Here is a 27713-nt window from a genome sequence, read left to right as displayed (position 1 = left end):
CCATGGCATTTCTAAATTTTTTATCATCTCTTCAATATTAAAAAAAAATGTATATAGCTGGTTAAGATGAGTAAAGGACCAAAGGGTTAATAGGACAGAATTTGAAAGTTTATTTTTTTAAAAGATTTTATTTATTTGAGAGAGAGTGAGAGTGAGAGAGAGAGAGAGAGAGAAAGAGAGCATAAGCTAGGGGAGCAATAGTGGGAGAGGGAGAAGCAGACTCCCTGCTGAGCAGTGAGCCCCCTCGGGCTTGACCTCAGGACCCTGAAACCATGACCTGAGCTAAAGGCAGATGCTTAACCGACTGAGCCACCCAGGTGCCCCGGAAGTTGAAAGTTTAAATACAGTTCTTACCTTTGCAAAATTGTAAGGAGACAATTAGGTCCCTAAGAAATTAAATGTAAAACAACAGAACTACAGGAAAATAGACTTGAATATCAAACTTTTGAAGGTAATAGGGCTTTTAAAGCTCAGAAACGATAGAAAACTTCATGAAAGAATAGATTTGACTACGTGTGTTTTAAAAATTAAAAAGGCACACAAAAGAAAAACAGTTGTCACAAATGCAAGGAAGAGTCACTATTGCTATTAAGTTTACAGAGTGGCACAGACATACTGGAACCCAGATTGGCAACACACAAAAGACAAGAGCTAAAAGTGTGGAAATGCAATCAGCTGGCAAACATGGGGAGAACGATCATTCTGTGTGGAAATCAAAGAATGAAATGAGAGCTGATCTACATGACCAAGAAGAAGGTAATGATTAAATAAAGTGCTGCAATACATTCCCTTTAGCTACTGAATATTATCAACATTAAAATGTATAAAGACTAAACCCAACATGTGGAGTTAACAAATGCTTGACTATTCTACCTTAAGGAAACTCTGGTTAATCGAATTGATTTAAGAGCTTGTTTTGCACAAGTTGGCTCAATACCAGTAAGAGTAGCTGAGACTGACTGGAACAAAGGGGGAAGAATTCTTGTAGTTGGGCAGAAAGGACCAAGAGTGAACAAAAGCAACCTGAGACACACCTGAGATCTTCCCCCCACCCCACTTATCATGCTTCTGCTGACATTTAATGAACATGTAGCTCAGAAAGAGACATGATTCCCGAATGCACACATGCTCAGAAAGGAGAACACCTCTCTTTTTCCTATATCCAATCAGCATGTTCCATTCAGTGTATATACCCCCTGACATTCTGCCCCCTTATCCTTAAATACATGCAACTGTAACCCTCTCTGAGGGTGGATTTGAGGCCTGCCCTCCCCTGTCTCTTCGTTTGGACACCTCTCCAGAAACCCTTTCCTTGCTGCACATTCCATGTTCTGGTGACTAGCTTTCCTGCATGTTGGATATATGAACGTGAGATCAGTTACAGGACCATGTTCTGGTGACTAGCTTTCCTGCATGTTGGATATATGAACGTGAGATCAGTTACAGGACAAAAACATTACATGGGGCAAGACCTATGATGTATTAGTAAGTGAACAGAATATACATACTATGTGTGCATAACATACACCCATATGTATGCATGTAGATACATATATGGTACATGCATTTCACACATGTACATGCATATCATATATAGACACATAGTATGATAACCATGTAAAAGTCAAACTCGCCCATGGAAAAATGGCTGAGGAGATACCCACCAAAATATTAGCACTAACTAGTTATCTTTGAGACAGTGGAATCATAGTAGCAGTTTGTCTTATTTTACTTTATTCCATTTTAAAGTTTAAAGTTTATCTTTACTGCTATCTATGTTACTTTTATAATAATGTGAAACTCAAAAAGGAAACCTCATTTAAAATAAAGTCAGAAAATTTTAAAAAATAATAATAATAATAAATAAAGTCAGGAGGCCAGAAGGGGGAGCTCTTACACCTTACCAACCCATCTTCAGTTGCAGACCGCAGCCAAAACAATTTCTCCTTGCCCTGTAACAAACTCAGCCAGGAAGAAAATACCACAATTCAGCCAATAAGAAACCATCACTACCCTGAATTCTCATTTTTCCAGCAGCCCCTCCCAACTTCCTCCTTTTCTCTATAAAGTAACATTCTTCTCTTTTGATCTCTAGACTTGCCTATGGTTTGCTATGGCTTGCATGTCCTGAATTGTAATTCCTCCATTTTGCTGGTAAAATAACTGGCTTTTTCCTTGAAGGTCAAAAACATAAAATACAGGGACGCTTGGGTGGCTCTGCAGTTGAGCTTCTGCCTTCGGCTCAGGGCGTGATCTCGGGGTCCAGGATTGAGTCCCACATCAGGGATAGATATATAAAGAATATAAAATACAGTTTATATTTTTAAAGGTAATGCTACAGATGATATTGTGTATATTGATTATTTCATAATGACCAATGCAAAATTTTAAAAAAAGCACTTATATTTATCCCTCGTGTCTTTTCCTTTACTATCAAAGCAGTATGAGCCTAAATATGAGCCTAAAAAAGAAATTAATCTAGGGATGTCTGGGGGGCTCCGTGGTTGAGCGTCTGACTTTGGCTCAGGGCAAGATCTGGGGGTCCTGGGATCAAGCCCTGCATCAGGCTCCCCGCAAGGAGCCTGCTTCTACCTCTGCCTGTCTCTGCCACTCTGTCTCTCATGAATAAATAGAAAAAATATTTTAAAAACAACAACAACAAATTAAACAGCAAAACTAAGAAACTCAAATGGGAGATATTTAACCAGGTATTGTAAATTTAGCAAATACGTCTTAGAAATATGAAACTTAGTTGAAAGAGCCCTTGGACAAATTGATTTTTTTTTTTTTTAATTCTTGGTATGTTAAAGACTGGCAAAAAAGAAAAAAAAGAAATCGGACAAAATGAAAAAAAATCACAAAAAGCTTGCAAAAGCCAAGGATATCATAAATTGGATACACATTTTAGCCAAATATGTTAGTAAGCAACAGGACCATGAGGCAAATTAGCTTTGTGCTAACAGGCCTGGTTCTGGGGCTGCTCAACCCAAAGCTAAATAATGCACTGCATTCCTTAAACCCGACTGACTGGTTTTTATCTATGTGTGGAACTACCATCACCTTTTTCCAAAAACATTAATAGTCTGAACTCATCAGTATGTGAAAGCTGGGGAAAATGTGCCACTGTCAATTGTCTGTCAATTTTTTTTTCAAAAAAAAAAAAAAAAATTTTTTTTTTCAATTATTTTATTTATTTATTCATGAGACAGAGAGAGAGAGAAGGCACAGACACAGGCAGAGGGAGAAGCAGGCTCCGTGCAGGGAGCCTGACGTGGGACTCGATCCCGCGTCTCCAAGATCAGGCCCTGGACCCAAGGCGGCACTAAACCGCTGAGCCACCCAGGCTGCCTTGTTTGTCAAATTAATTGGGGCTTCCACTGCTCTGTGTGCCTCCTTCTCAGAGATTTCCCACCACCAAGACCAATCCACACTAACCAGCAGAAGGCCAGCATGCCTTCCCCTTCCCTTGCCCAAGGCCTCGGTGTACCCAGTCCAGTCAGTGATTCAGTTGGGAGGGAACCCACGGAACCACCAAACACTGGGGCAGGAGTTACTGGAATGTTCTTTCTTGTAAACAATAACATGATTAAATCATGAGTGATAGAAATCAGATCCACTAGAGGACTGCAAAAGGCTCACTAGAAGGGCTGCAACTATAGCTAAAAAGCCATGTTTTTCTGTAAACTCCAGCTCACAACCCACTCAACCCTGCCAGGAACGCTCAGCAGCTTGCACTGTGCATGTGAGCATCTGTTCCTAAACAAAATCATTCATTTTCAAGACCCTATTCCTCTTTCATGAACCTATCATTGGCTCCTGTGCTTTCATGACTAAGTCCTATGGTTGCAGCTGAGCTACCTGTGTCCTGCAAGATTTAAGCAATTTCTCCTCTTGCATCTCTATGGTTTTAACCCATGGCCAAGGATGTTTCGTTCACTTATCTCACCAGCCACTGGATATTCCCAGGTAAAAGACTTGATTTCTGCCCCTCCTGGAGCTTTTGGTACATTGGAAAGACAGACAGGTAACCAATTGTTAAAATGCATTTATTTAGTCAGTATGTAACAGATACATGTGCCAGGGGGAGTTCATCCAAAGTCAGGGTAAGTTTCAAGAAGAGGCACCATTTGAGCTAAGAGAGGCAGGGATGAGTTCATTCTTGAACTCATAATAGCACTGAACACAGCACATAAGAGCAGAACACTGTGTCCAGGGACCAACGACCAACCGGAATACAGTTAGAGGTGTGTGGCCCAATATGGTAGCCACCAGCCCCACATGGCTGTATTACACATTTGAAACTTGGCTAGCCCAACATGAGATGTGCTACACATTTCGAAGACTTAGTATTAAAAAAATAAAAGGATGTAAAGTATCTCATTGGTAATTCTGAAATGGATTACATGTTTAGATGACACTGGGATAGTATTGGGGTAAAGAGAATATTAAAATTAATTTCACCTTTTTAAAATGGGACTCTCAGAACATTTTCAATTACACATGTGGCTTATAGTAAATTTCTATTGGATAGGTCTGGTTAGAGTAGAGAAGCCTAGGTTGAGAGTGCCAAAAAATTATATTAAAATTAAAATAAAACAAAGAAGCTAGACATATAGAAGGAGCCAGATTGTTCAGGCCTGGAACATCCCACAGGAAGAGTCACTAGGCTCCTGAGCAGGAAAGGGAAATGTCAGATTTGCCTTTGGGAAATCACCCTGGTAGCAGAGCAGAAGAGAGATCAGGGCAGGGAGAAAAACCAGAGGAAGGAAATATAAAGCGATCAATGAATGACCAAACTGCTTTCCAAACTACTGGATCTGTTCTCAGGATTCTTAATCTTCTCTGTGCCAATGGCCCTGGGACAGTCGGGTAAAGTCTATGGACCCTTTCTCAGATACGTGTTTTTGAGTACAGAGAATAAAATACTCAGCATTATAAAGGAAACCAATTACAGAAATACAGGTATCATTTAAAAAATCTGTGATATGGGAATATACCTGCTTCTTTATTGATACTTTAAGATGTAGCAGCAAGTCTAACAATTACTGTAATTTTGAAGTATTTCTGAAAATGAAAGGCATCTTGAGCAACGGCTGTCAGGAGACCCAGAGGGCAAATGGTTTTCCTTAGTTCTCAAGTGGGTTCATCCTTACATGGAGGCAGTCTCCCCCCTCCCCCCCTCCAAAAAATTAGTGAGAAAACAAAAACAGCAAAAAACAAATATCGCACAGTTCCTTTCACAGGCGGTATCCAAGGCAGTCAGGTTCATGGAAACAAAATAGAATGGTGGTTACTGGGGACTAGGGGGGAGGGGGAAGGGAGTTACTTAATGATTACAGAGTTTCAGTTTTGCAAGACCAAAAGAGTTCCAGAGATTTGTTACACAACAATATAAAAACATACATAAAACTACTGAACTATACACTTAAAAGCAGTTATGTATTTTACATCGTTTTCTTTTAATGTAAATAAAAGATGGTTAAAATTGCAAAACGGAAAAGCAGAGACACAGGACATTCAGATCCTAATTCTAGTTCGACTTCTAATTACTTCCTAACAGGACAGCAGCAAACACAGACCTGCTCTAGCATGGACTTCTTCAGGCATTTAACCCGCTACAAATATTTGCTTTTAAAAGTGAAGACCCAAGTATTTATTTAAAATTCCTATATATGACAACAGAGTTCATCTTTACAAATCTGGATATTGGTTTATACAGACTAAAACAATCTGCTAAGACTAATAATATCAAACACTTAATTAGCACTAATTATATGCTAGGCATTAATCCAGGCACTTTTAAATACTGACTCATTGGCTCATTTAATCCCAATAACAATCTTTGGGTGGGTGTTCTATTTTTATCTCCAGATAAGGAAATAGAGGCACAGAAAACTAGTTAAGCGGTTGAGGTGACATTCAAAACAGACAATTTGACTCCAGAGCTAGACCATGAGCACCTGAGGCTGGGACTTAGCTTTTTTTTTTTAAGATTTTTTTAAAATTTATTTATTTATTTATTTATTTATTTATTTATTTATTTATTTATTTATTTGAGAGAGAGAGAGAGAAAATGCGAAAGCGCACACACATACGGCAGGGAGGGGCAGAGGGGGAAGGAAAGAATCTGGAAAGAATCTCAAGCAGACCCCTGCTGAGCTCAGAGCTTGATCTTAGGACCTGGAGATCATGCCCTGAGCTGAAACCCAGTCAGTCACTTAACCAACTGAGCCACCCAGGTGCCCCATGGGGCCAAGATTTTTATCTCTGAATTCTTGCACAGGGAATAGTGCTGATTTATCATATGACTTAGCAACCATTTATTGAGCAATAGATTATGACAAGATTGTGAGGCATTTTTACCATTTAGCAGTTCTATACAAAAAAGATCTTGCTGTCTGCTTCCTCTACTATGTTTTTGTTTTTTAATTTTTTTAGTAATCTCTACACACAACTTGGGGCTTGAACTCACAACCCTGAGATCAAGAGTTGCATACTCCTCTGACTGAGCCAGCCAGGCTCCCCCACCTCTATTTCTTCTTAAACTTGGTAAGAAGAAAATTTGTTGGGAAGATTATTGGGGGCAGGGGAAGATTATTGGGAGAGGCAGGTACTGCAACAATAGGGAAAATGCTCTGTGTTTCCCAAGCACTTCCATTTATTAATGTTCTAAAAAATGATTAAAACAATTCTGCCTCCCAGTGTTTAGAACTGGTAGTCACTGCCAAAGATTCTAAGCTACCCTGCCACTTGGTTATCTTTCATACCCAGGAGGGGTGGGGGAAGGAGTGAATAAGAGGCAGAAAGGCCTGCCTACAGACAAACAAGAAATTCTAGGACCTGGTCTAAAATAGTATGTGGGAAAAAAAATAATAATAATAAAATAATAAAATAAAATAAAATAAAATAAAATAAAATAAAATAAAATAAAATAAAATAAAAATAAAATAAAATAAATAAAATAAAATAAAATAAAATAAAATAAAATAAAATAAAATAAAATAAAATAAAATAAAATAAAATAAAATAAAATAGTATGTGGGAGAGGGAAATAGAGGAAGGCCCTAAAAGTCATCAAAGAGAATCAAGGGGTGACCTTAAAAGGGTTGGGGGTAAGGAATAGCTCTTCATGGCTCAAAAACTACTTTCTGTCATCTCAGGAGGAAGCAGCTGCATTTCTTTTCTTTTCTTTTTCTTTCTTTCTTTCTTTCTTTCTTTCTTTCTTTCTTTCTTTCTTTCTTTCTAGATTATTTATTTATTCATGAGAGACAGAGAGAGAGGCAGAGACATAGGTAGAGGGAGAAGCAGGCTCCCTACAGGGAGCCCAATGTGGGACTCATCCCAGAACCCCGGGATCACACCCTGAGCCAAAGGTAGACAATCAACCACTGAGCCACCCAGGCATCTCCAGCAGCTGCATTTCTAAACAGGCTGAGATTGGCACTAGTCCACTACACCATTCTCTGTTGAGGTGTTACAGGCATGTGCCAAACATCAGCAACATTTCAGACAGATGTCACCAAAACCTCTCCTCCCCATGCAGCATACAGAGGATGCTTACGAGAAGAGATATGGAATCAGCCCACAGTGGGGTCACTCCATATATCTGGTTGGTATGGCAGGGAGGTGGTCAGGACTTACCTGTAGGTATATGGCCCCACTTCTTCTAACCGAGGGATCTCCCCTCGGAGGATCTCCTCTGGATTGGTGACATTGAAGAAATAGAACTGGGCATACACAGGCAGGGGGGGCTTCTTCCAGGAGTCAAAGGTCTCGGAACCATTCCTTAACACAATGTTCTAGGGCAGAAAACCAAAAGGAGACCGTGTGAGGCAGTTGGCTTTGAACACAGAGGGAGAGGGACACCCTTGCTCTGACCTCCCAGCTCACTTATAGTTTCTGTAGGCATTCAACTAAGGTCCCTTGGGAGGAAGGCCATGCCTTAGGTCAATATGAAGCCCACAGCCCTATCAAGCCATCAAAGGTCTTCAATAAATATTTGTGGTAAAGGAAAGACAGTAGCCATAGCTCATGGGTAGAAATGGTGTCACCAAAACCAAGGTCATAGATTGAGTACCCAAAATGCCCTACTGATTCTGTTATGAAGAATTCACAGATTGTACCAGCTGCTGTGGAAGGTAGCCTATTCTGAGAAGCACTGTCTGCTCCCAGCCTCCCCACATGGTAGAACAACAAGGTGATAGGCCCAAGAAGGCTGGATTTGGTTCTTCATGTGAGGTAGAACCACACCTACCCTTCCTACCTCCACCAGCAGGAGCTTTACATGAATTTTCTCATTCAGTCTCTAACAAACCCATTACATAGAGATGCTTATCCCTGTTTTAAAGATGAGGAAGCTGAGCCTTACCGATATTAAGTGTTTGGGATTCTTTATCGACAATCCTTCCTTCATTTCCCACCCTTAGCCTGTGTTATGGGCCCCCTCCCAAATTCATCCAAATTCATATATTGAAGTCCTAATGCCTAGTACCTCAGAATGTGATTATATTTGGAGGCAGAGCATTTAAAGAACAATCTAAAGTTAAATTGGGTCATTAGGGTGGGTTGTAATCCAATATGAGTAATGTCCTCATAAGAAGAAAAGCTTAAATACAAAGAAGGAAAGACCATGTGGAGGCACAGGAAGAAGACAATACCTATGAGCCAAGGAGAGGCCTCAGAAGAAATCAACCTTGATGATACCCTCATCTCAAGACTTGTGGTATCCAAAACTGTGAGATAATGAACGTCCCTTGTTCTAGTCACCCACTCTGTGCTATCTGTTACGGCAGCCCTAACAAACTAATACACCATGGTCCCCCTATGGGCGGAGTGTTCTTCTCCACCCTATTGACTTCAGGCTTGGCCAAGTGACTTGATTTGACCAATGAAATATGGGTGGGATGGCAATGCCCCAATTTTGAGCCTTAGAAAGCTATCCCCAATCACCCTTTGCCAAAAAAGTATGCTTCAGGTAGCTGTGGATCCTTCAGCCAAGACCCTAAAATAGTGATGTGTGGACCACACATGAAGCCTGGAGTCCCGCCCGGTTTAGCTGAGCCAGTCAAGCTCAAACTGCAGCCACCCTGCACACCGTGAGTATGAAATGTCATTGTTATAAGACACTGGGACTTGAAAGTTGTCTGTTATTCAGGCTTGCAACGGAAGCCTAGTTAACAGAGGGTCCAAAGTTAAGAGACAGAAACCTACTGTCTAGTAGTCCCAACTATCCTCAACTTGTTAATGGAGAAAAATCTGCATTTTTTTTAGGGTAAAAATTATTGGAGTACACAAGAAAGGTAAAGGGATAGACTGAGAATAAACAACCCAAAGTATTAATAGTCACTAACTCTTGAGTATTGGAAATCTGGATCATTATTATTTTCCCCTTAATGAATTTTGGCACTCTTCAAATTTTTAATAGCCAATGAAGAAATGAACACTGAAAACATTTTTAAAAGAAAATCAAAAGAGAAAAAAATTTTTTTTTAAAGAAAACCAAAAGAGGAAAATGGGATTGACCAGTACAATGTAAGGCCAGTGGTGAAACAGTAACACTGGATCATAAGAGAAGCATCCTCTGAGGTCACCTCTGGCAGTGAGGCTTTGAGTGACAACAAAAGGACCAGTTTCAAAACATCTTTGATTGCACATGCTAAAATGTGTTATGACACAGCATACAATAGAATGTCAAGTTTTAGTAGTCCAGGCCTCCGATTTATTTTTATTTTTTTTTAAGATTTTATTTATTTATTCATGAGAGACACAGAGAGAAGCAGAGACACAGGCAGAAGGAGAAGCAGGCTCCATGCAGGGAGCTCGATGTGGGACTTCATCCCACAGGACCCCGGGGTCACGCTCTGAGCCCAAGGAAGAGCTTAACCACTGAGCCACCCAGGCGTTCCAAGGCCTCCAACTTAATAGAGGGAATGTTGCAAGGGAACTTAATGATATGGCTCTATTTAAAAAAATGATATGGCTCTATTATTAAATAGAAAATATCTCAAGAATCTCTGCAGAGAAGAAACAAAGTGGCTCTGGGATAAATGAATGCAGAAAACCTAAGCTCGTCAAAGCCAAGCTGGTGATCCGGAGGGCTGAATGTAAATTTACATCCATGAGTTGGCCATGCCGCAGAACTGGGGATTATTTGTGGTTTGGCATCTGTTCAAAATGTCCAATAATCAGGTTTCTATTCAAACAGCACATTATCAAAATATTTTTGGCCTTTACTATCAGTACCGATTTTCTGAGACGAGATCAGATTGATGAGACAGGAAAATTTAAAGACAAACTATGAAACTCTTTTCTTCCAACTTTCCAGATTCAGCTCAGACTCTTTTGGGTGAAGCCCTCTCCACCCGCCCTGGATGCATTGATCTTCCTCTGCCAAGCCCCTAAGCAGCTGAATCAGTCATTTCAGGCAATTTTTGTTTTCTTTTGTTTTTAAAGTTTTTTTCTTATCTCCTAAACAGGAGTCTTAGTTGTGTGAAGAGGAGCAGGAGAGTGAGTCAGGCTCAGAGAGTGAGAGAACACTAGACCTGGGAAGGTCCTGAGTTTGACAAGATGTAACACAGGGGCTCTGGAAGGGTAAGAAGGTATACTGAAGGTCAGAGCTGGGTCTGGAATCCTGTGTGGCTCTTCTCCACCCTCCCACCCTACTTCTGCATATAATATAGCATTTTTTAAAAATGGGTACAAATATACTACATATATAATTGTACAAGTTTTATGGTAGAGTTTCTCCACCATAAAGTATACATATAGCTCCCAGAAACAACTTAGTAACATGAATTTAATCTACCTAAAACTAATATGTTAACTATGAGAAATCTAACATATAAATAATCATTTGTCTTCTAGAGGATTTTGAAGGTCCATAGATATTTTTTAAGTTGTCTGACTTCATTAAAATAAGGACCTCGCTTTCTTGTCCATAAATTTCCATAATAAAGCAAGGCAATAATGTCCTCTCCTCTATGAATTCCTTGAGTAGCCCCCTTTACCGGATGGATCATTTCTTCCTTTGAACCCCATAACACATTACACTGAATTTCTTAGGGAAAAAGTGGTCAGGACAGAAAACATCTAAAATTTAACATGAAGCAGCCCATACCAGCAATCAAAAATGAGAAGGGAAGTGCATCTATTCAATATGGTAGCTAACATATGAGGTTAACTGTTGGCATTTTGAAATGGAGGAAGATTAATGCATCCAAGGTGGGTGGAGAGGGTTTCACCCACGAGAGTCTGAGCTGAATCCAGAAAGAGGGAGGAAAGGAGTTCCATGGTTTGTCTTTAAATTTTTCTGTCTCACCAAAAAAAAGGGGGTCTTTTCTTCCCCTCTCTGATCTTCTCCATAGTGTCTAGAACAATGTAGTTCTTGGAGAAATGTTTGTTCAATCAGCAAAATATAGTACTTGAACACTTAAACACTAACTTCCACTGACTTTGCTTGTAAGATGCTGGGTCAGAAGAACTTTTTTTTTAATAGAAAGAGCACATGTGTGCAGGCTTCATGCCCAGCATGGAGGCCAACACGGGGCTGGATCCCACATCCCTGAGATCATGACTTGAGCCAAAATCAAGAGTCGGGCACTTAACTGACTGAGCCACCCGGGTGCCCTAAGAAGTACTTGAGAGGAGGCCATCAGAGAGGTACCGAAGAAAGGCACGGATGGTCACATGCAAGGTCACAGTGCCAGGCCTTGTGATAGCAGCTCCCAAGCTACAAATCCAAGGAGACTTTAAAGTGTATTCAGAGGAAGTGGTTGTTCACTGGCCATTTTAGTCATATTCAGATATGAGAAAGCAATAGCTTCATTAGAATCCTCCAAACATGAGAAATTTAGCACCCAACAGTTTGTGCATCTTATCAGTAAGCCAGCACCCTAAAGAGCTAAGTGCAACCAGTTCCTTCTGTGGGTGGAAAAAAAAAGTCTGTGTCTCACCATGACCCCTTTTCCTAACAACTGAAGCAGTATGATATTCATGGTTTTCTCGCTAAGTATAGAAGAATTATGAAAGCAAATAATCAATATACTATATATGTGCTAGGCATCATCAGAGATACCCCACACATAGATATGGTTTCTGCATTCCAGAAGCTTGTCCTCTACTTAGGGGAATATTTACACATACATGCAAATGAATCAACAAATGTGGTACACAGTCAATGACTATGCCAGAAAATGGTCTTGATAGTGTGCAGAGAATGGATTCTATGAACTGAGATAGAGAAAGGCAGTCCTTAGAGTGAGCCAGGGAAAATGAATAAAAATTTAGCAAGCAGAGGGAGTTCACAAGGGCAGGCACGTTAAGGACAGCCTGGGTTGATTCAACTACCCTGTCTTGGCTGACTGGGCCCTTCCTCCCCACCTGTCCCAGGTCCATCTATCTGGGAACCCTCCACTCAATCAGAAAGATAGTGGATGTGGAGAATGAGACAATAAAACATACAGAGATGGGACAGTAGTGGGTGTGACTATGTGTGGGTGTTATTAGGAGTAGGGAGATTCCCTTAGAGAGATAGGTTAGGGTCATAGGAGCCTAGATTTTATCTGATAAGAAATGGGGAGCCATGCAAGGTTTCTCAGCTGCAGAGCATTATCAAGAGCCAGGCACTATATTGCCCTTTATCTCATGTAATCCCCTTAATGGCCTATAAAGTGAAAATCATTTTCCCTGTTCTACACTTCAAGAGACCAAAGCTCAAAGGTTAGGAGAATGCCTGAAGTCTGGAAGGTGGTAGAGTCAGCCTCCCACCCCAGGACTCACTCGAGACCTGAGCTCCTGGCAATGTCGAATTTTATCAGAGCCTGGTGTTCCTGGAAAGTAGTAAATTGTTCAGGAATTCTCCCTTTTGTGTTCCAGGAAATGACTTACTGCAAAGACACACCCTTCCCCCTATGCTTTAGATAGATCCCCCACATTGTTTATCCCTCTTTTACCTGATCAAGCCAGAGGCTGAACCACACATTTCCTTTGATTGATGAGAACAAAATGCCTGTTAACATATAGCATGGTGACTATGGTTAATGATAGTTTATTGTATACTTGAAATTTGCTCAGCAAATAGATCTCAAGTGTTCTCACCACAAATACACACACAAAGGCAACTATGTGAGGTGATGTTAATTAGTATGGTTACAATAATAATTTCATAATGTATATGTCATTCAAAGCATCATATTGTACACCTTAAATATATACAGTTTAAAGACTTTTTTTTAATGTGAGTATAGTTGATGCACAATGTTACATTAGTTTCAGGTGTACAATATAGTGATTCAGTAAGCTTAAACATAATTTGTGTTCACCACAAGTGTAGCCAACCACCTGTCACCATACAATGTTATTACAGTACCACTGAACTATACTCCCCATGCTGTGTCCTTTATTCCCGTGACTTATTCATTCCAGAACTGGAAGACCGTATCTCCCACTCCTCTTCATTCATTTTGTTTTCTAATACCGTACATAAAAGTGAACTCAAAATGGATGAAAGATCTTATTTTTTTTTAAAGATTTTATTTATTTATCCATGAGAGACACACAGAGAGGCAGAGACACAGGCAGAGAGAGAAGCAGGCTCCCTGCGGGGAGCTTGATGTGAGACTCCATCCCAGGACCCCAGTCATGCACTGTGCCACCCAGGTGCCTGGATGAAAGATCTTAAATGTGAGACCTAAAATCCTAAAAATCCTAGAAGAGAAAACAGGCAGGAATTCCTCTGACATCAGCCAAAGCAACATTTTTCTTGCTATTTCTCCTCGGGTAAGGGGAACAAAAGCAAAAATAAACTATTGAGACCACACCAAAATAAAAAGCTTCTGCACAGTGAAGGAAGCCATCAATAAAACAAAAAAGACAATAATAGGAGAAGATATTTGCAAGTGACATATCTGACAGGAGGTTAATATCCAAAATATATAAAGAACTTACACAACTTGACACTAAATACATATAATTTGTATTTGTCAATCATAGGTCATAAAGGTGAGAAAAAACGCTTGTTAGCCAAACTTTGGTTAAGTTTCTCTCCTTCCCACCCTTGTTTACTCTCTGTCTCTCCCTGTAAGAGGCTCCTGTAGATCCCACTGTCAGAGTTCTCCCTAATGCACGACCCCTGTCCCCTACTGCACTAGTCCTTTCGAATAGTCTCTCCTTAACCAGGGGTTTGTTTTTATTTGAAGCCCCTAACTATTGTGCCATGCTGCCTATTTTGAGTTGACACAAAAGAGGTGTTTTAGAAGGTTAGCCGGCATAAGTGGGAAGGAGGGCTTGGCTAGGATTATTGAAAGGATGAAATGAGGTTTTAGCACAGTGCTTATCTCAGGCCACGCTCAAAATGCTCAATGAATGGTAACTGTGATCTTGATTATTGCCACCTTCAGGATAGGGATCAAAGGTTTAGGTTTAAGTTGAAAAAGGAATCATGGGGATGCCTGGATGACTCAGTGGGTTAAGTGTCTGCCTTAGGCTCAGGTCATAATCTCCGTGTCCTGGGACTGAGCCCTGCTCCATGGGGAGTCTACTTCTCCCTTCCCCTGCTCTCCCACATGCGTGCTCTCTCTCTCTCTCAGATGGATAAATAAAATCTTAAAAAAAAAAAAAAAAGAATGGTATCTGTTGAAATATTGACAGTCCAGCAAATGTTAAATAAAGGAGAAAAGAAACCACACAGAAAATCTTTAGTCATGATCCTCTTTTCTAGCTCTCTATACAATCCAGTTTAGGTTGTGAAAACAAGGAATTAATATAAAATCAGAAATAACCAAAATGTCAAACAGAAAAGAATGATTTAGTAAATTATGATAATTCACAGGCTGGAGCAGAAAGTTACCATTCAAATTATAGAGACTACACAGAAATAAGAAACATGTTCATGATCTGTATTAAGAGGAAAAAGACACTGTAAAATATGTTTATGTGGACAAGACTAGCAAATAAAATGCAAACAGGAAAATATCAGAGGGGTAAAATACAGATATTTTTTAAATTTTGATGTCTTAATTTCCGTCAAAATCTCTTAGCATCTATGCTAACCACGTAATTATGCACATCTCCATGGGACAGGATTATGAGGGGGTCTTCCCCTCTCTCTGTTATGTTTTTCTGTATTGTTTGGATTTGGGGGAGGGTTAGAACAGAAATAAATCACTCTTGGAAGCTGGGGAAAAATTCCCTTTTTTTTTTTAAGTGAAAAATCTCAGAAACTCAAATCCTATAAAATGTCATTAAGGCCCTGTGAGAAAGGGGAAGGAGCAAGATCCACAGAGAGCCAACTTCATCTAGGCTTTTCCTCTGTCCTTTCAACACAAAGGCGAGGCTGGTGCTACCTCCGTGAGGTCAGCTCACCTGCAGAGGCTCCGGGGAGCCACGTCCCCCACGCGCGGCTTCTCGGCTTCTCGCTCTTTCTTTCCCTACTGCGGGAAGGGCAGGGTGAGCACATCTGAGGCCTTGCTAACTTTTCCTGGCAAGTGTCACAGTGTGTGAAGAATTTCAGAGAAAGGGCTCACACTGTCATTTCTTTATTAAAGTAAAGAAAATCGCCTCCGAAAGAGATTCTTTGCTGCTGAAAGAGCCAGCAAGTCGGAATGGACAGATGGGCTAACTGCCTGAGTTTATCTTGTTTGGTTTGCATCCAGCTGTTAGGCAACCAAAAATCCAGAGACAGCAGGGGCCTTTCCAGAAAGGAGGGCAAAATCCCTTCTAGGAAAGAGGGTAAAACTGGCTGTTTTTACAACAGTTTGCTGTGAACTCATTCCTCCAGATTGCAAACCAACTGCAGGCCAGGCTGCCCATTTTAGGACAGAAATAAACACTTAGTACCCTGGAGTCCTTAACTAAACAAACCAAATGCAAAGCCTAACAATGAAAATGACCCTTGACAGCCTGCCAGGATCACACTGATGGCAGATTGCCTCTTTTTTTTTTTTTTAAGATTCTATTTATTTATTCATGAGAGACATGGGAGAGAGAGAGGCAGAGACACAGGCAGAGGGAGAAGCAGGCTCCATGCAGGGAGCCTGACGTGGGACTCGATCCCGGGACTCCAGAATCAGGCCCTGGGCCGAAGGCAGTGCTAAGCCGCTGAGCCACCAGGGCTGCCCCTGATAGCAGATTCTGTTACAACAGTGGGGTTCTCCTCACCATCTGCCTCCTGCCTCCAACCCCCACACCATCACCCCCCTCTCTCCAGCCACTCTTAGCAGAGCCAAAACCCAAGCAAGTCTCCTACCATCTTTCATTCTATCCAAATCTTGCCCTCAAGAGCATTGGCTTTTCCTGCACCTCTGATGTGTCTCTTTTCCTGCACACCACATTGCTGGGTGTTTGTCAAGGAATCCACTATAAGTCCCAAGGTGGACCACATGTTGTGTGTGTGCACACACCAAGTGGAGAAGGAGAAAGTAAATGAAAGACCAGAGGGAAGTTCATAAATACAGCTGCCAGTATTTCTAAAACTGGCTTCTTTATTTTCACCTTGGTCCCCTGACATTCACCTCAGGTACCCATTACTGTGGTGGCCAGCTAGTATTTCCTGAGTCTCTAGGAGTCAGGGACTGTGTTAGGGCTTTATGGTATCTCCAAGCCTTACACCGCCCCTGCAAGGTAAGAATTCCCATTTTTCATTTTTTTTTAAAATTAAAGATTTTATTTATTCATGATAGACATAGAGGGAGAGGGAGAGAGAGGCAGAGACACAGGCAGAGGGAGTAGCAGACTCCCTGCCCGGAGCCCAATGCAGGACCTGATCCCGAGACTCCAGGATCACGCCCTGGGCCAAAGGCAGGCACCAAACCGCTGAGCCACCCAGGGATCCCAAGAATTCCCATTTTTCAGATAAGAAAATGGTGGCACTGGCTTTCCCAAGTTCACAGAGCCAAGAAAGTCAAGTCAAATCTGACCAAGTCCAGGTCTGTGGGTTTGCAGAAACCACGCTTGGCCACTCTGATGGCTGCCACGCCACTGCACCCCTCAGGGGAGAGCTGCCAGATTTAGCAAATAAAAACAGAGGACACAAGAGTACATCCCAAATATTGCATGGACTAAGTCACAAAGTACTTTAACTCTTAGGTGATGCATGCTGCAGGATTCAGGATGAAAACATTGTGATGTCTGCAACTTATATTCAAATAATTTAAGGAAAAGTATATCAGAGAGAGATGTAGTAAATATGGCAGGATGTTAACCACCGATAAACTGAAATGAGTTAAAATATTGCAAGAGACATATTCACCAAAATATTATTCTGGGCTTATCTGAAATCCAAATTTGACTAGGCATCCCATGTTTGATCTGTCAACCCTACCCCAGGGAGACTGAAACTATGGAGAGGTCCTCTCGTAGACTCTGAGAGCTTCTTGGGGAGTCAGGCATTACCTCTGGAGGAAAGGAAATGAGGGCACCTGTGTAAAGTCATGGTAAACCCCCAGGCTGGAGCAGACTCATGAGATGATGCAGGAGAACTGAGTTCCATTGTGTCCAGGTAGCTGCTCTGCCCCCTTATGCTAATGAGTCCAAAAAAAACAAGCACCTCAACCTCCTGCCATAGGATGATCCAGAAGAGGGCTTCACTCTGACCTTAAACTTCTAATTTCTACCCCCAGATTCTCAGGGCATTCAACTGTGTACACTCCCAGGGGCTTGCTCTGCAAAGGATGGACTCAAAAACAAACAAGTGGGCAGCCCCGGTGGCGCAGTGGTTTAGTGCCGCCTGCAGCAGGGGGTGTGATCCTGGGGACCTGGGATCGAGTCCCACATGGGACTCCCTGCATGGAACCTGCTTCTCCCTCTGCCTGTGTCTCTGCCTCTCTCTCTCTCTCTCTCTGAATAAATAAATAAAATCTAAAAAAAAAAAAAAAACAAGTAATAATGCTAACATCAAGCCAGAAGAATGTCTGGTACAGGAAGTCATTAATTCTGCCCAATACAACAAACCAGTTCCTTTGGTCACAAGGAGCCCTTTGCACAATTTAGACATGAAGCTGTGGCTTGGGAACAATGGTCTTCCTGAGGATTGTGCCCTAGTAGTGACAATTACCACACAAGCCCTGTGATCAACTGAGTTTTCTAGTTATGTGAAATTAAACATCAACATAAGGTCCTAAATCAGTTTTGCTACGTGACCTTGGATATTGCTTATAAATTTTAGCCAAGTAGAACATGATGAATTTTTCCAGACATAATATTGTAATACTACTACAAAAAGAAATATTGGAAAGATTATTGGGTTCTGTGGTGAATCCGCAGTGTCAACAACCAGATTAATCATTTAAACTGAAAAACTTATTTTCAGCTAATTAGCCAATATGTATATATTGAGGGATTTCTATGTACCCAATAGACATAGGCCCTATTCTCACAAAGAAATTTAGCTAAGGACAAAAAACTAGCACACATGAAGCAGTTAGTGAATAATTATGTGTAAGGCCCAGTAATTCAGCCCAAAGAAAGGCTTATGCCTGATAATTATTTGGATCATTTCAGTTGTATGGATCCATCCTAAAATTCCCATCTGGACATTCTGTGGAAGGCTGTGGAAAGTCAATGTGACCAAAAACAGACTTAACATTTTTTTCTCCCCTAATCAATCCTAAATCCTATCCTCCTCTTCTCCATTTTTACTCCTGATCCCATAGGTGGCCTGGGTGGCAGCAATACTGTAGATAGTCTCTTCTCCAGGCTCCTTTCAAATCCATTCTCCACCCCAGCTTCCAGAGAGTTCTATCAAAAGTGCCTATGGGAGCAGACACTCTCCTCACTGCTCATAGGATAAAGCCCTAGGTCCGTGCCCTACTGCCCCAATCTGATGCAGCCCATCATCACCTGCCATCATCTGTCATTCCCTCGTAGGCACTTTTTGCACCAGCAACACTCAACCACCCACTGTTCCCCAAGTATAAGCTGGATTAGCTGCTTCATGTAGGAGCTGACATGACATGATACAGCCACAAGACACAACACATCCAAGTCAGCCTGATAGAGATCTTTTGGGAAGGCAGCACTAGGAGGGTTGTTGAACCAGCTGTCCTAGTATAAGCCACTTCCAAATGATAAGAATAAGCACTGGAGAGACATGCATTAGGCTTGGATGGGAATAGGTAATAATACTTTTAAGGCAACTTTCAGGACTCAAGAGCACTACTCGTTATTCTTTTGGCTCAACAGAGTGTTACTTAATAATTAAATACATGTTAGCATCTACATTGCCATCTACACAGTCTAAATCCACCCAGAGATAATGCAGACTGACCCTAACAATCTGGCCTAATAGTGTGTAAATGATTCTTACTGGACTCCAGGTTAATAAAACTCACCAAATATCAAAATGCCAAAAAAAAAAATCAAAATGCCAGTGGGTTTGCTTTTTTTTTTTTTTTTTTTTTTAATCTCTCCCTGAGGGATGCCTTGGTGGCTCAGTAGGTTAAGCATCTGCCTTCGGCTGAGGTCATGATCTCAGGGTTCTTGAATCGAGCCCTGCCTCAGGTCCTTCTGCTCCCCCTACTCATGCTCTCTCTCCGTCAATCTGTCAAGAAGAAAGAAAAGAAAGAAAAGAAAGAAAGAAAGATAGATAGATTTCTCCCTGAAATGAAGCAACTCCTATCCAGACTCTCATAGTAATGTAAGTCATTTGTGCCACTTACCTTTTTAAATTCTCTGTTGAAGTAAAAGACATAAGCTGCCATTGACATTCTACCCTAATTCTCTGACCTTATTTTAACTCAGGAACATATACATTGGCATCTTTTTATGTCACTGTTAATGAGCTCTTTTGCTCTAATTGCAATTGTAGTAATTTCAGCTAATGAGACCTGACAGTTGATGTTCAAACATTAGTTCATGTGGAAGCTGCTGCTCTGTCTATAAATGACAGACAGGACAACAGGGTGGAATAGCTATCCTAAAAAGCTCCTGCTACAAGACACCCGCTAGACTACTCTTTAAACATTTCCACGTAATAATAAATGTGAAACCAAGGTTGAGAACTGACATCCCAAAGAGAGAGAAAGCAGCCACCAGATGGAAATTGAATCAAAAGGACCTGGTGACAATCGGAGAAATAGATGTGTACAAAGAGAGAGTGGCTGAAGGAGTGGATGAGACAGAGGATTATTAAGATGTGAATGAATAAGAAGTGTGCCCATGAAACAACGCCCTGGTCTGTGTGTAACTTGTGGAACCACTCATTATTTTACAACCTGCTTGATTGTGATTATATCTCCCAGAGTTTATATAAATGAGGCTTTCATCACCTATTTCTATCTTGGTCTCCTCTTCCTTCCATTACTGTTGATTATCAGAAATACAGCAGCTACCTTAAAAGCAGCTACCCTTAAAGTAGGACTTGCAAGAGCAATTATGCTATTATAACAATGGCAGTCTGCCTCTCTTTCTCTAGAAAGAGTGTAAAACTCAGATGCTGAAGGGACCAGGTGGGTGGGGTGAGTGAAGTGGATGCGAGTTTGTACGTCTGCTGTAAAAACCTGGTGAGGGGCATCTGGGTGATCTGGTGAGTGTCTGCCTTTGGCTTAGGGGTGATCCCAGGGTCCCACATCCGGCTCCCTGCATGGAGCCTTCTTTTCCCTCTGCCTGTGTCTCTGCCTCTCTCTCTGTCTCTCGTGATAAATAAATAAAATCTTTAAGAAAAATAAAAATAAAAACCCTAGCAATAATATTTCAGTTCTCCATAAAAATATGCCCTCTTTCATTTTTTGTTAAACACATGACCCTTCTCAGGCTCTTTCATTTTCCTTCTTTTGGTAAAGAGTTCAGATACAAACAAGTATTTCTCTACTCTCAGAAAGACAACAGAGCAGGCATGGTGGCAAAGGGCATCTTTCATGGGCCTCTGAGAGTTAGGGAGCCAGCAGGAAGGTGAGGGACCATAGGAACAGGGAGGGCACCCCCACCCCAAAGGCAGCCTCATTCTGCTCAGCCCACTGCCACAAAGGACTGTGGTGAGGATACCACACAGAGCATCTGTGTGTTTCAAGAGAAGCTGGAAACCTGGATTATTGGGTGCAGTTTCTAGATTTTAAAGGTACAGTAAGGCAATGACCACTGGCCTACAGAGCATATTAAAAAGAGCATAAACAACAACAGAAACAATAATATGTAAACAAGGTCATCCCAGAGGATGTAAGTTTTCATCTACTCATCTTTCCATTCATCCAAGCAATACTTAATGAACATCTGTTATGTATGACACTGCACTTGCTGGCATGGGAAGATGATACAAAGCTAAATATAGCAGAGCTGCCACCTTCAAGCCAGCTTCAAGCACCAAATTCTGTCATAGGGATTGAAAATCCCTGACAGGGCTAAGACTAGAGGGTACTCTTCAAATAATTCAATTATGGAGATGCTGATGGTCTAGTCTAGTTTGATTAGCACAGAGAGAAGACAGGAGATACAGTGAACCTGAATCACTGATAACCTAAACTACTACCTTTAACCATATACTTGGTGGAAACTAAAGGAAGGTATAAAAACACACTAAACAACATCCTGGTGACTTGAAAACCTTAATAACATATTTTCCAAATTGCTCTTACAGAAATATAACAGAGATACTATGTTACTTTCTTATGTTATTCTAAAAATCATCATAATTAGTTAGAAGAACACTTGATCAGCAGCTCTCAAAACGTGGTCTGAGGACCTCTGGGGGTCCCCAACGTCCTCTCAGGGGGTCCACAAGGTTAAAACTATTTTCATAATAATATTAAGAGATTATTTGCCTTTTTCATACTCATTCTCATGAGTATAGAGTGCAGTTTTCTAGAGGCTGCCGGACATGTACTCTGACAGCTAACACGTGCTTGTCTACTCTTGTGCTTTCAAAATTTATCAGTTTTATTTTATTTTTTTAATTATTCTTTTCTTTAAGATTTATTTTATTTTATTTATTCATAGAGACACAGAGAGAGAGAGAGAGAGGCAGAGGCAGAGACACAGGCAGAGGGAGAAGCAGGCCCCATGCAGGGAGCCTGACATGGGACTCCATCCAGGGTCTCCAGGATCACGCCCTGGGCTGCAGGCGGCGCTAAACCGCTGCGCCACCGGGGCTGCCCAATTTATCAGTTTTAGTTTCTAATATTATAAATATCGATAGCTATAACTCACAGAAACACAAGTTCTTTGGGGTCTTCAATTTAAGAGTGTAAAGGGGCCTGAGCCCCCAAATTTTGAATTAGATCATAAATTCTGCAAGATAGGGATTGTGTCTACTTTACTCTGTATCCACAGCTCCTAGCACATTGCCCCACAAATGGTATACCCTCAATAAATATTTGCTGGGATCCCTGGGTGGCGCAGCGGTTTGGCGCCTGCCTTTGGCCCAGGGCGCGATCCTGGAGACCAGGGATCGAATCCCACGTCAGGCTCCCGGTGCATGGAGCCTGCTTCTCCCTCTGCCTGTATCTCTGCCTCTCTCTCTCTCTCTGTGACTATCATAAATAAATAAAAATTTAAAAAATAAATAAATAAATAAATAAATAAATAAATAAATAAATAAATATTTGCTAAATAGGGGGATCCCTGGGTGGCGCGGCGGTTTAGCGCCTGCCTTTGGCCCAGGGCGCGATCCTGGAGACCCGGGATCGAATCCCACATTGGGCTCCCGGTGCATGGAGCCTGCTTCTCCCTCTGCCTCTATGTCTCTGCCTCTCTCTCTCTGTGACTATCATAAATAAATAAAAATTTAAAAAAATGTTTAAATATTTGCTAAATAGGGCAGCCCCGGTGGCACAGCGGTTTAGCGCCGCCTTCCACCCAGGGCCTGATCCTGGAGACCCGGGATGGAGTCCCACGTCGGGCTTCCTGCATGGAGCCTGCTTCTCCCTCTGCCTGTGTCTCTGCCTCTCTCTTCGCTCTCTCTGAATGAATAAATAAATAAATCTTAAAAAAAAAAAAGATAAATATTTGCTAAATAAATGAATGACTGCCAAAGCATAGGCATAAAAGTACTTTTAGATATAGACAGCAAACACCAAAAGTAGCCTTATTTTCCTCAGTTGCTTTGGACTAGTTACCAGCTTTGATGAAAAATGGTCCCTGTATTTAGTATACTGTGCTTAAATGTTACACATATTGATGATACAGGCCCTAAATGCCTAGTGACTTGGCCAACATCCTATGCTTTCACTAATGATCTTACAATCCCACCTGCTGATTCTTCCCCAGGAAACAAGCAAATGCCTGGCAGAACAGATGGCCCTTCTGCTATGGCCTGACAGAAAGAAATCTAGCACTTTATTAAGAAAGTGAAAATGGTTCTCACAAGCAACACCCTTCCCCTCCCCCTGCTCAAATCCTTCCTTTAATGTGAACTTGAAAAATAATAGTAATCATTAGTAGTAACATCCTCAACTAGAATTATCATCTTTTATATGTCAACTATATCAGATGAAATTAAAAATAAATAAAGAGTGGGAATAGAAGCACCCATTTTTGTACAGTGTATGTTACTATATGTGCATAAATAAAAATGTGGAATTAGCAATATGTTAACAGTAGTTATCTTTGTTTTATTAATTTTTCTTGTATCTGACTTTTTATAATAGCATGTATTCATTATCAGAAAAATAAAGAATAAAATATGAAGGTTAAAAAAAATGCCATCTCAAAGAATAAAGATGTGGGCTGCCATAATCACTATCCAAACCAGCCACAGGCTTCATGGTTAGCTTTTTAACTTGGGTGCCAACCCTAAGGAGTCTGATTAGCAGGGCTGGTAGCATCTGCATTCTTTAAACTCTAGAAGTGATTTTGATGTACTTCTTAAAGTCTAGGGACTACACTGAGAACTACTGGCTTACTCCATTGTTTGAAGTGGAGTAAGGTACAAATTCGTACCTTTGTAAGATATTGAAAGAAACATAATATGATTTTGATATCACAAGATCACATTTCTTTTTTTTTTTTTTAAGATTTTATTCATGAGAGAGACAGAGAGAGAGGCAGAGACACAGGCAGAGGGAGAAGCAGGCTCCCTGCAGAGTCTAATGCAGGAGTGGATCCCAGGACCCCAGGATCACACCCGAAGGGAGCCCAAGGCAGATTCTCAACTGCTGAGCCACCCAGGTGTCCCACAAGATCACATTTCTAAATGCCAGGGAGGAGTTGGATAATTTTGCTTAGGAGTTCAAGAATTTTGCGAGGATACTGCCTCTGTTTAAGGCTCTATGATTTCTGCTTCTACTGAGCCAATCACATTACTCTGTTACAAATTTGGAAAAGAGAAGCCACGAGATAAAGCATTTCTATGGGAGGCTCAGCAGCTGAAACGTCACATAGCATTGGGACTGAGGAAACCTCTGAGAAGTAAACAGTCCAGGACCAATGAGTCAACAGAGGAAACTATTTGGTAGGGGAAAACAGAGGAAGCTAGTGAGAGATACAAAGTGTGCCTAGGTTCTGCTGACTTTGCAGTTTCTACTGTACTCTCAGGAGGCCTTAGGTTCTCACCCTCAGACTTCCATGAGCTTCCTCTTTCAGCTTTACAGAAAAAAAAAAAAAAGTCTCATCATTCTGGAGCCAGCTTGAGTGGGTTTAGCTCCTTGCTCCTCTTTATTACTAAGAAGTGGAGGACAATGTGGTAGAGGATAGAATTGATGATTCAAGCCAGGGGTCTTTTAAAAGAAAAGAGAGTGCTACTAATTATGCCGGGACAACAGGTGTAAATAAAGCAGGACTGTTGCTGGCGACAGGGTATATAGTCATCCTTGGGATGGGAAAAGTGAGGAGACCCCACTGTGTGCCTCACCCTACCCCGACCTCTCCAAGTCAGTTATCTGCATTTCCAGTGGTACATTAATATAAAGGCAATCTGATACTCACCATCATCTTTTTTTTTAAGATTTTATTTATTTATTCATGAGAGACACACAGAGACATAGGCAGAGAGAGAAGCAGGCTCCATGCAGGGATTCCGATGAGGGGCTCAATTCCGGGACCTCAGGATCATGACCTATGCCTAAGGCAGACGCTTAAGCGACTGAGCCACCAGGCATCCCCTACCATTAATGTTACTTGGTTAAATTAGCAGTGATTATATTTTATTTCTTGAGGCATCTGCAAAATAGCTCCAAAGTTATATGGCTCCTAAGAGAGGCTATAGCTGTTTTTGCTTGCCTAGAGTCTTAGGTCCCGGCCAATGAGAAGTATATTTGTCCTGTTCATCTCATCCCTGACACCTAATGCTATCATCCTCCCTTGGCCTGTGAACAGGAAGCAAAACATGTGAACTGTCTCTTTCCTTCTCACTGGTTCCCTTGCCAGCCCTTTTCTTTTTAGCCAACTCTGACTCTGGCTGGCTCTGCATTCCCATTTCTGGGAGATGTTCAAACTCCCAGTAAGTCTAAGGGCAAATTTAATATGCTGAGCTGCAAAGAGCTGCAAAGCTCTTAAACAAAGCTTACATGCCTGTGTCACAAAATCTCAGAAGTTTGGATCAAGAAGGAAACTTATCTATCTCCAGCCTACAGAGGACAAAATAATAGTTACAAACAATAACAACTATTAACATTTGGGCCTTATGCAAGGTGTTGTGCTAGGTGCTTTACATCAGTCCTTTCATTTCATTCTTGCAACGATCCCAAGGCAGGTCTTCTTATTACTCCCATTTTCAAAATGAGAAACCTGAAGTTTTGGGCAGTTCAATATTTGCTACTTGGCTCGCTCAACTTAATCCAAATATTGTTAGTGACAGAAAAAAAGAATCTTAACCAAGGTCTGCTGATTCTTAGAATGCTGCTCTTTTAGCTAGAATGATCAAAAGTGAGGCAACAGACATTTACTGTGTACCTGCCATGGGCCAGGCACTGTGCTAGAGGCCAGGACATTCAGTGGAGTTACCAAGTGAGCCAGGGCATCAAAATCTGCCCTTCCAGGCTGGGGGGGTGGGGGGAAGAGTAGGGAGTGGGCAGAGATTGAACGGTTTCTGCAAAGCTCCATCTTCAGAGGAGTCAGAATGCTTTAGGGGCACCTGGGTGACTCAGTCAACTGAGCCTCTGACTCTTGATTTTTGACTAAGGGCATGATCTCAGGGTCATGAGATCGAGCCTCCTACTGGGCTCTGTGCTCAGCAGGGACTCTGCTTGTCTCTCTCTCCCTCTGCTCCTCCCTGGCCCCTTGCTCACGCTCTCTCTCTCTCTCTCTCAAATAAATAAATAAAATCTTAAAACAAAAGAAAAACAAACAAATTAAAACGAATGCTTGACAGAGAAGGCCTGGTTAATGCTTAGAATATCCCCCAAGAAGTGGGTGTGAGCAGACAAAGGGGGATACATTACTATACCTGTTTTACAATTGAAAATTGAAGCAAAAACAATTGCAGGACTTGTCCAATACAAGGCAGTAACCAGTGAGGCCAAGAATGAAACCAAACTGTCTTAGTTCCTTCTATTCCATTCACTGGCCAAAATTTCAATCTCCCTTTAATCTTAAAATCCTCCCTGCAAATTATTCTAATAGAAATTATGTTACCACGCTTCTCACAATTAGCCAAACCCACTCATTTGAATTTCATGCCTTTCCTCTCTTCTCTTTTTGATATAGACAAGCCAGGGCATGGAGAATCTTCCAATGAAAACAAAACAAAAAAACCCCTAAGAACTGAGAGTATCAGAGTGGATTTCATTACAAGTATATTAAGGTCAAGTGATGACGGAATTGCTCTGTAACAATACCTTGGACATGATGGCGGCTGCCATGACTGATCACCCATCCCCTGCCTGATACTGTGCTGGGTGCTTTACACAGATGACCTCACTCAATCTCCCAACGACACACACAGAGGCAGGTCCAGGATTCATGGGAAGCTTATACAATGTGAGGAGACCCTTCCTAAGAGAAAGAAAGTTTTAGACACAGAATTAGGTCCAGGCTGTTAGAAGGGCCCGTGTAAGTGAGGGCCTGAGCTTAAGCTTGGTGTGCTTCACAGTTAATGCACCACTGTCCCCAAGTGGCTAACATCCTCACTTTCCCAAGTAATGACATCGAGGCTCAGAGAAGTTAAATAACTTGTCCAGAATCAAAAAGCTTGCAGATGGTAAGGCCAGGATTTGAATACAGCGTGTCTGACTTCAAATCTCAAGTATTTTGTCTGTGCTCATGTGGCTTCTAACAAAAATAAAACTCCTTTACAAAGCACTAACTATATCCCAAGAAAATTACCTGTTTTCCCTAATAATTCTTATAAGCTTTCTATTCTCTGGACTTGTTATTATCCCCATTTACTGACAGGGAAACCCAGAATCAAGGAAGGCTCAGTTCAGCACCTGGCCCAAGGTGACCCAGCGAGTACATGGTAGAGCCAGGACTCATGTCTAGGGGTCCTTACTCTGTCCCACCATCCCATGCTACCACACCACAGGTGACCCAGGAGAAGAGAATGGTATTGATGGTAATGTGTGACCCCTGGCGGACTTTCAATATTCCTGTCCACCAAAACTAGCCCTATCATTTAATTTCATATGCTACTTTGTTCAGTGTTCCTTCATGGGGCTGGGCCATTCTGAAAGTCTACTTCCTCTGTTCTATAATTTATTAGTCTGATCAGAGTCCATTCCTCACAAATAAAACCACATAAAAAGGCCAATCACCAAATATCAATGCAAACTCAAGGCCCAGGCAGGCTGCCTCATAGCCACCTTCCTACCTGCCCACGAAATGGAGACCCACAGAGCATCTAAGGGCTGGTA

At 41.5% G+C, this 27713-nt stretch overlaps 1 protein-coding gene across 2 annotated transcripts in view; it reads right to left on the bottom strand.

Moving 5' to 3' along the window:
• The window catches only part of SCARB2 (scavenger receptor class B member 2), a 102950-nt gene that overhangs the window by 45026 nt on the left and 30211 nt on the right, over positions 1-27713 (bottom strand). Inside the window, exon 2 of one of the 2 annotated variants that reach the window (XM_072745432.1) lies at positions 7642-7799. The exons of the other annotated variant lie outside the window; for it this stretch is intronic. Within the exon in view, the coding sequence (XP_072601533.1) occupies positions 7642-7799 (158 nt within the window). The remainder of the gene's footprint in view (positions 1-7641; positions 7800-27713) is intronic. 2 annotated transcript variants of the gene reach the window in all.

Source organism: Vulpes vulpes, unplaced genomic scaffold, assembly GCF_048418805.1.
Source record: "Vulpes vulpes isolate BD-2025 unplaced genomic scaffold, VulVul3 u000000899, whole genome shotgun sequence".
In the NCBI taxonomy this organism is placed as follows: Eukaryota; Metazoa; Chordata; class Mammalia; order Carnivora; family Canidae; genus Vulpes; species Vulpes vulpes.
The sequence above is the reverse complement of the archived record's forward strand: the minus strand, read 5'-3'. Positions and strand labels throughout refer to the sequence as shown.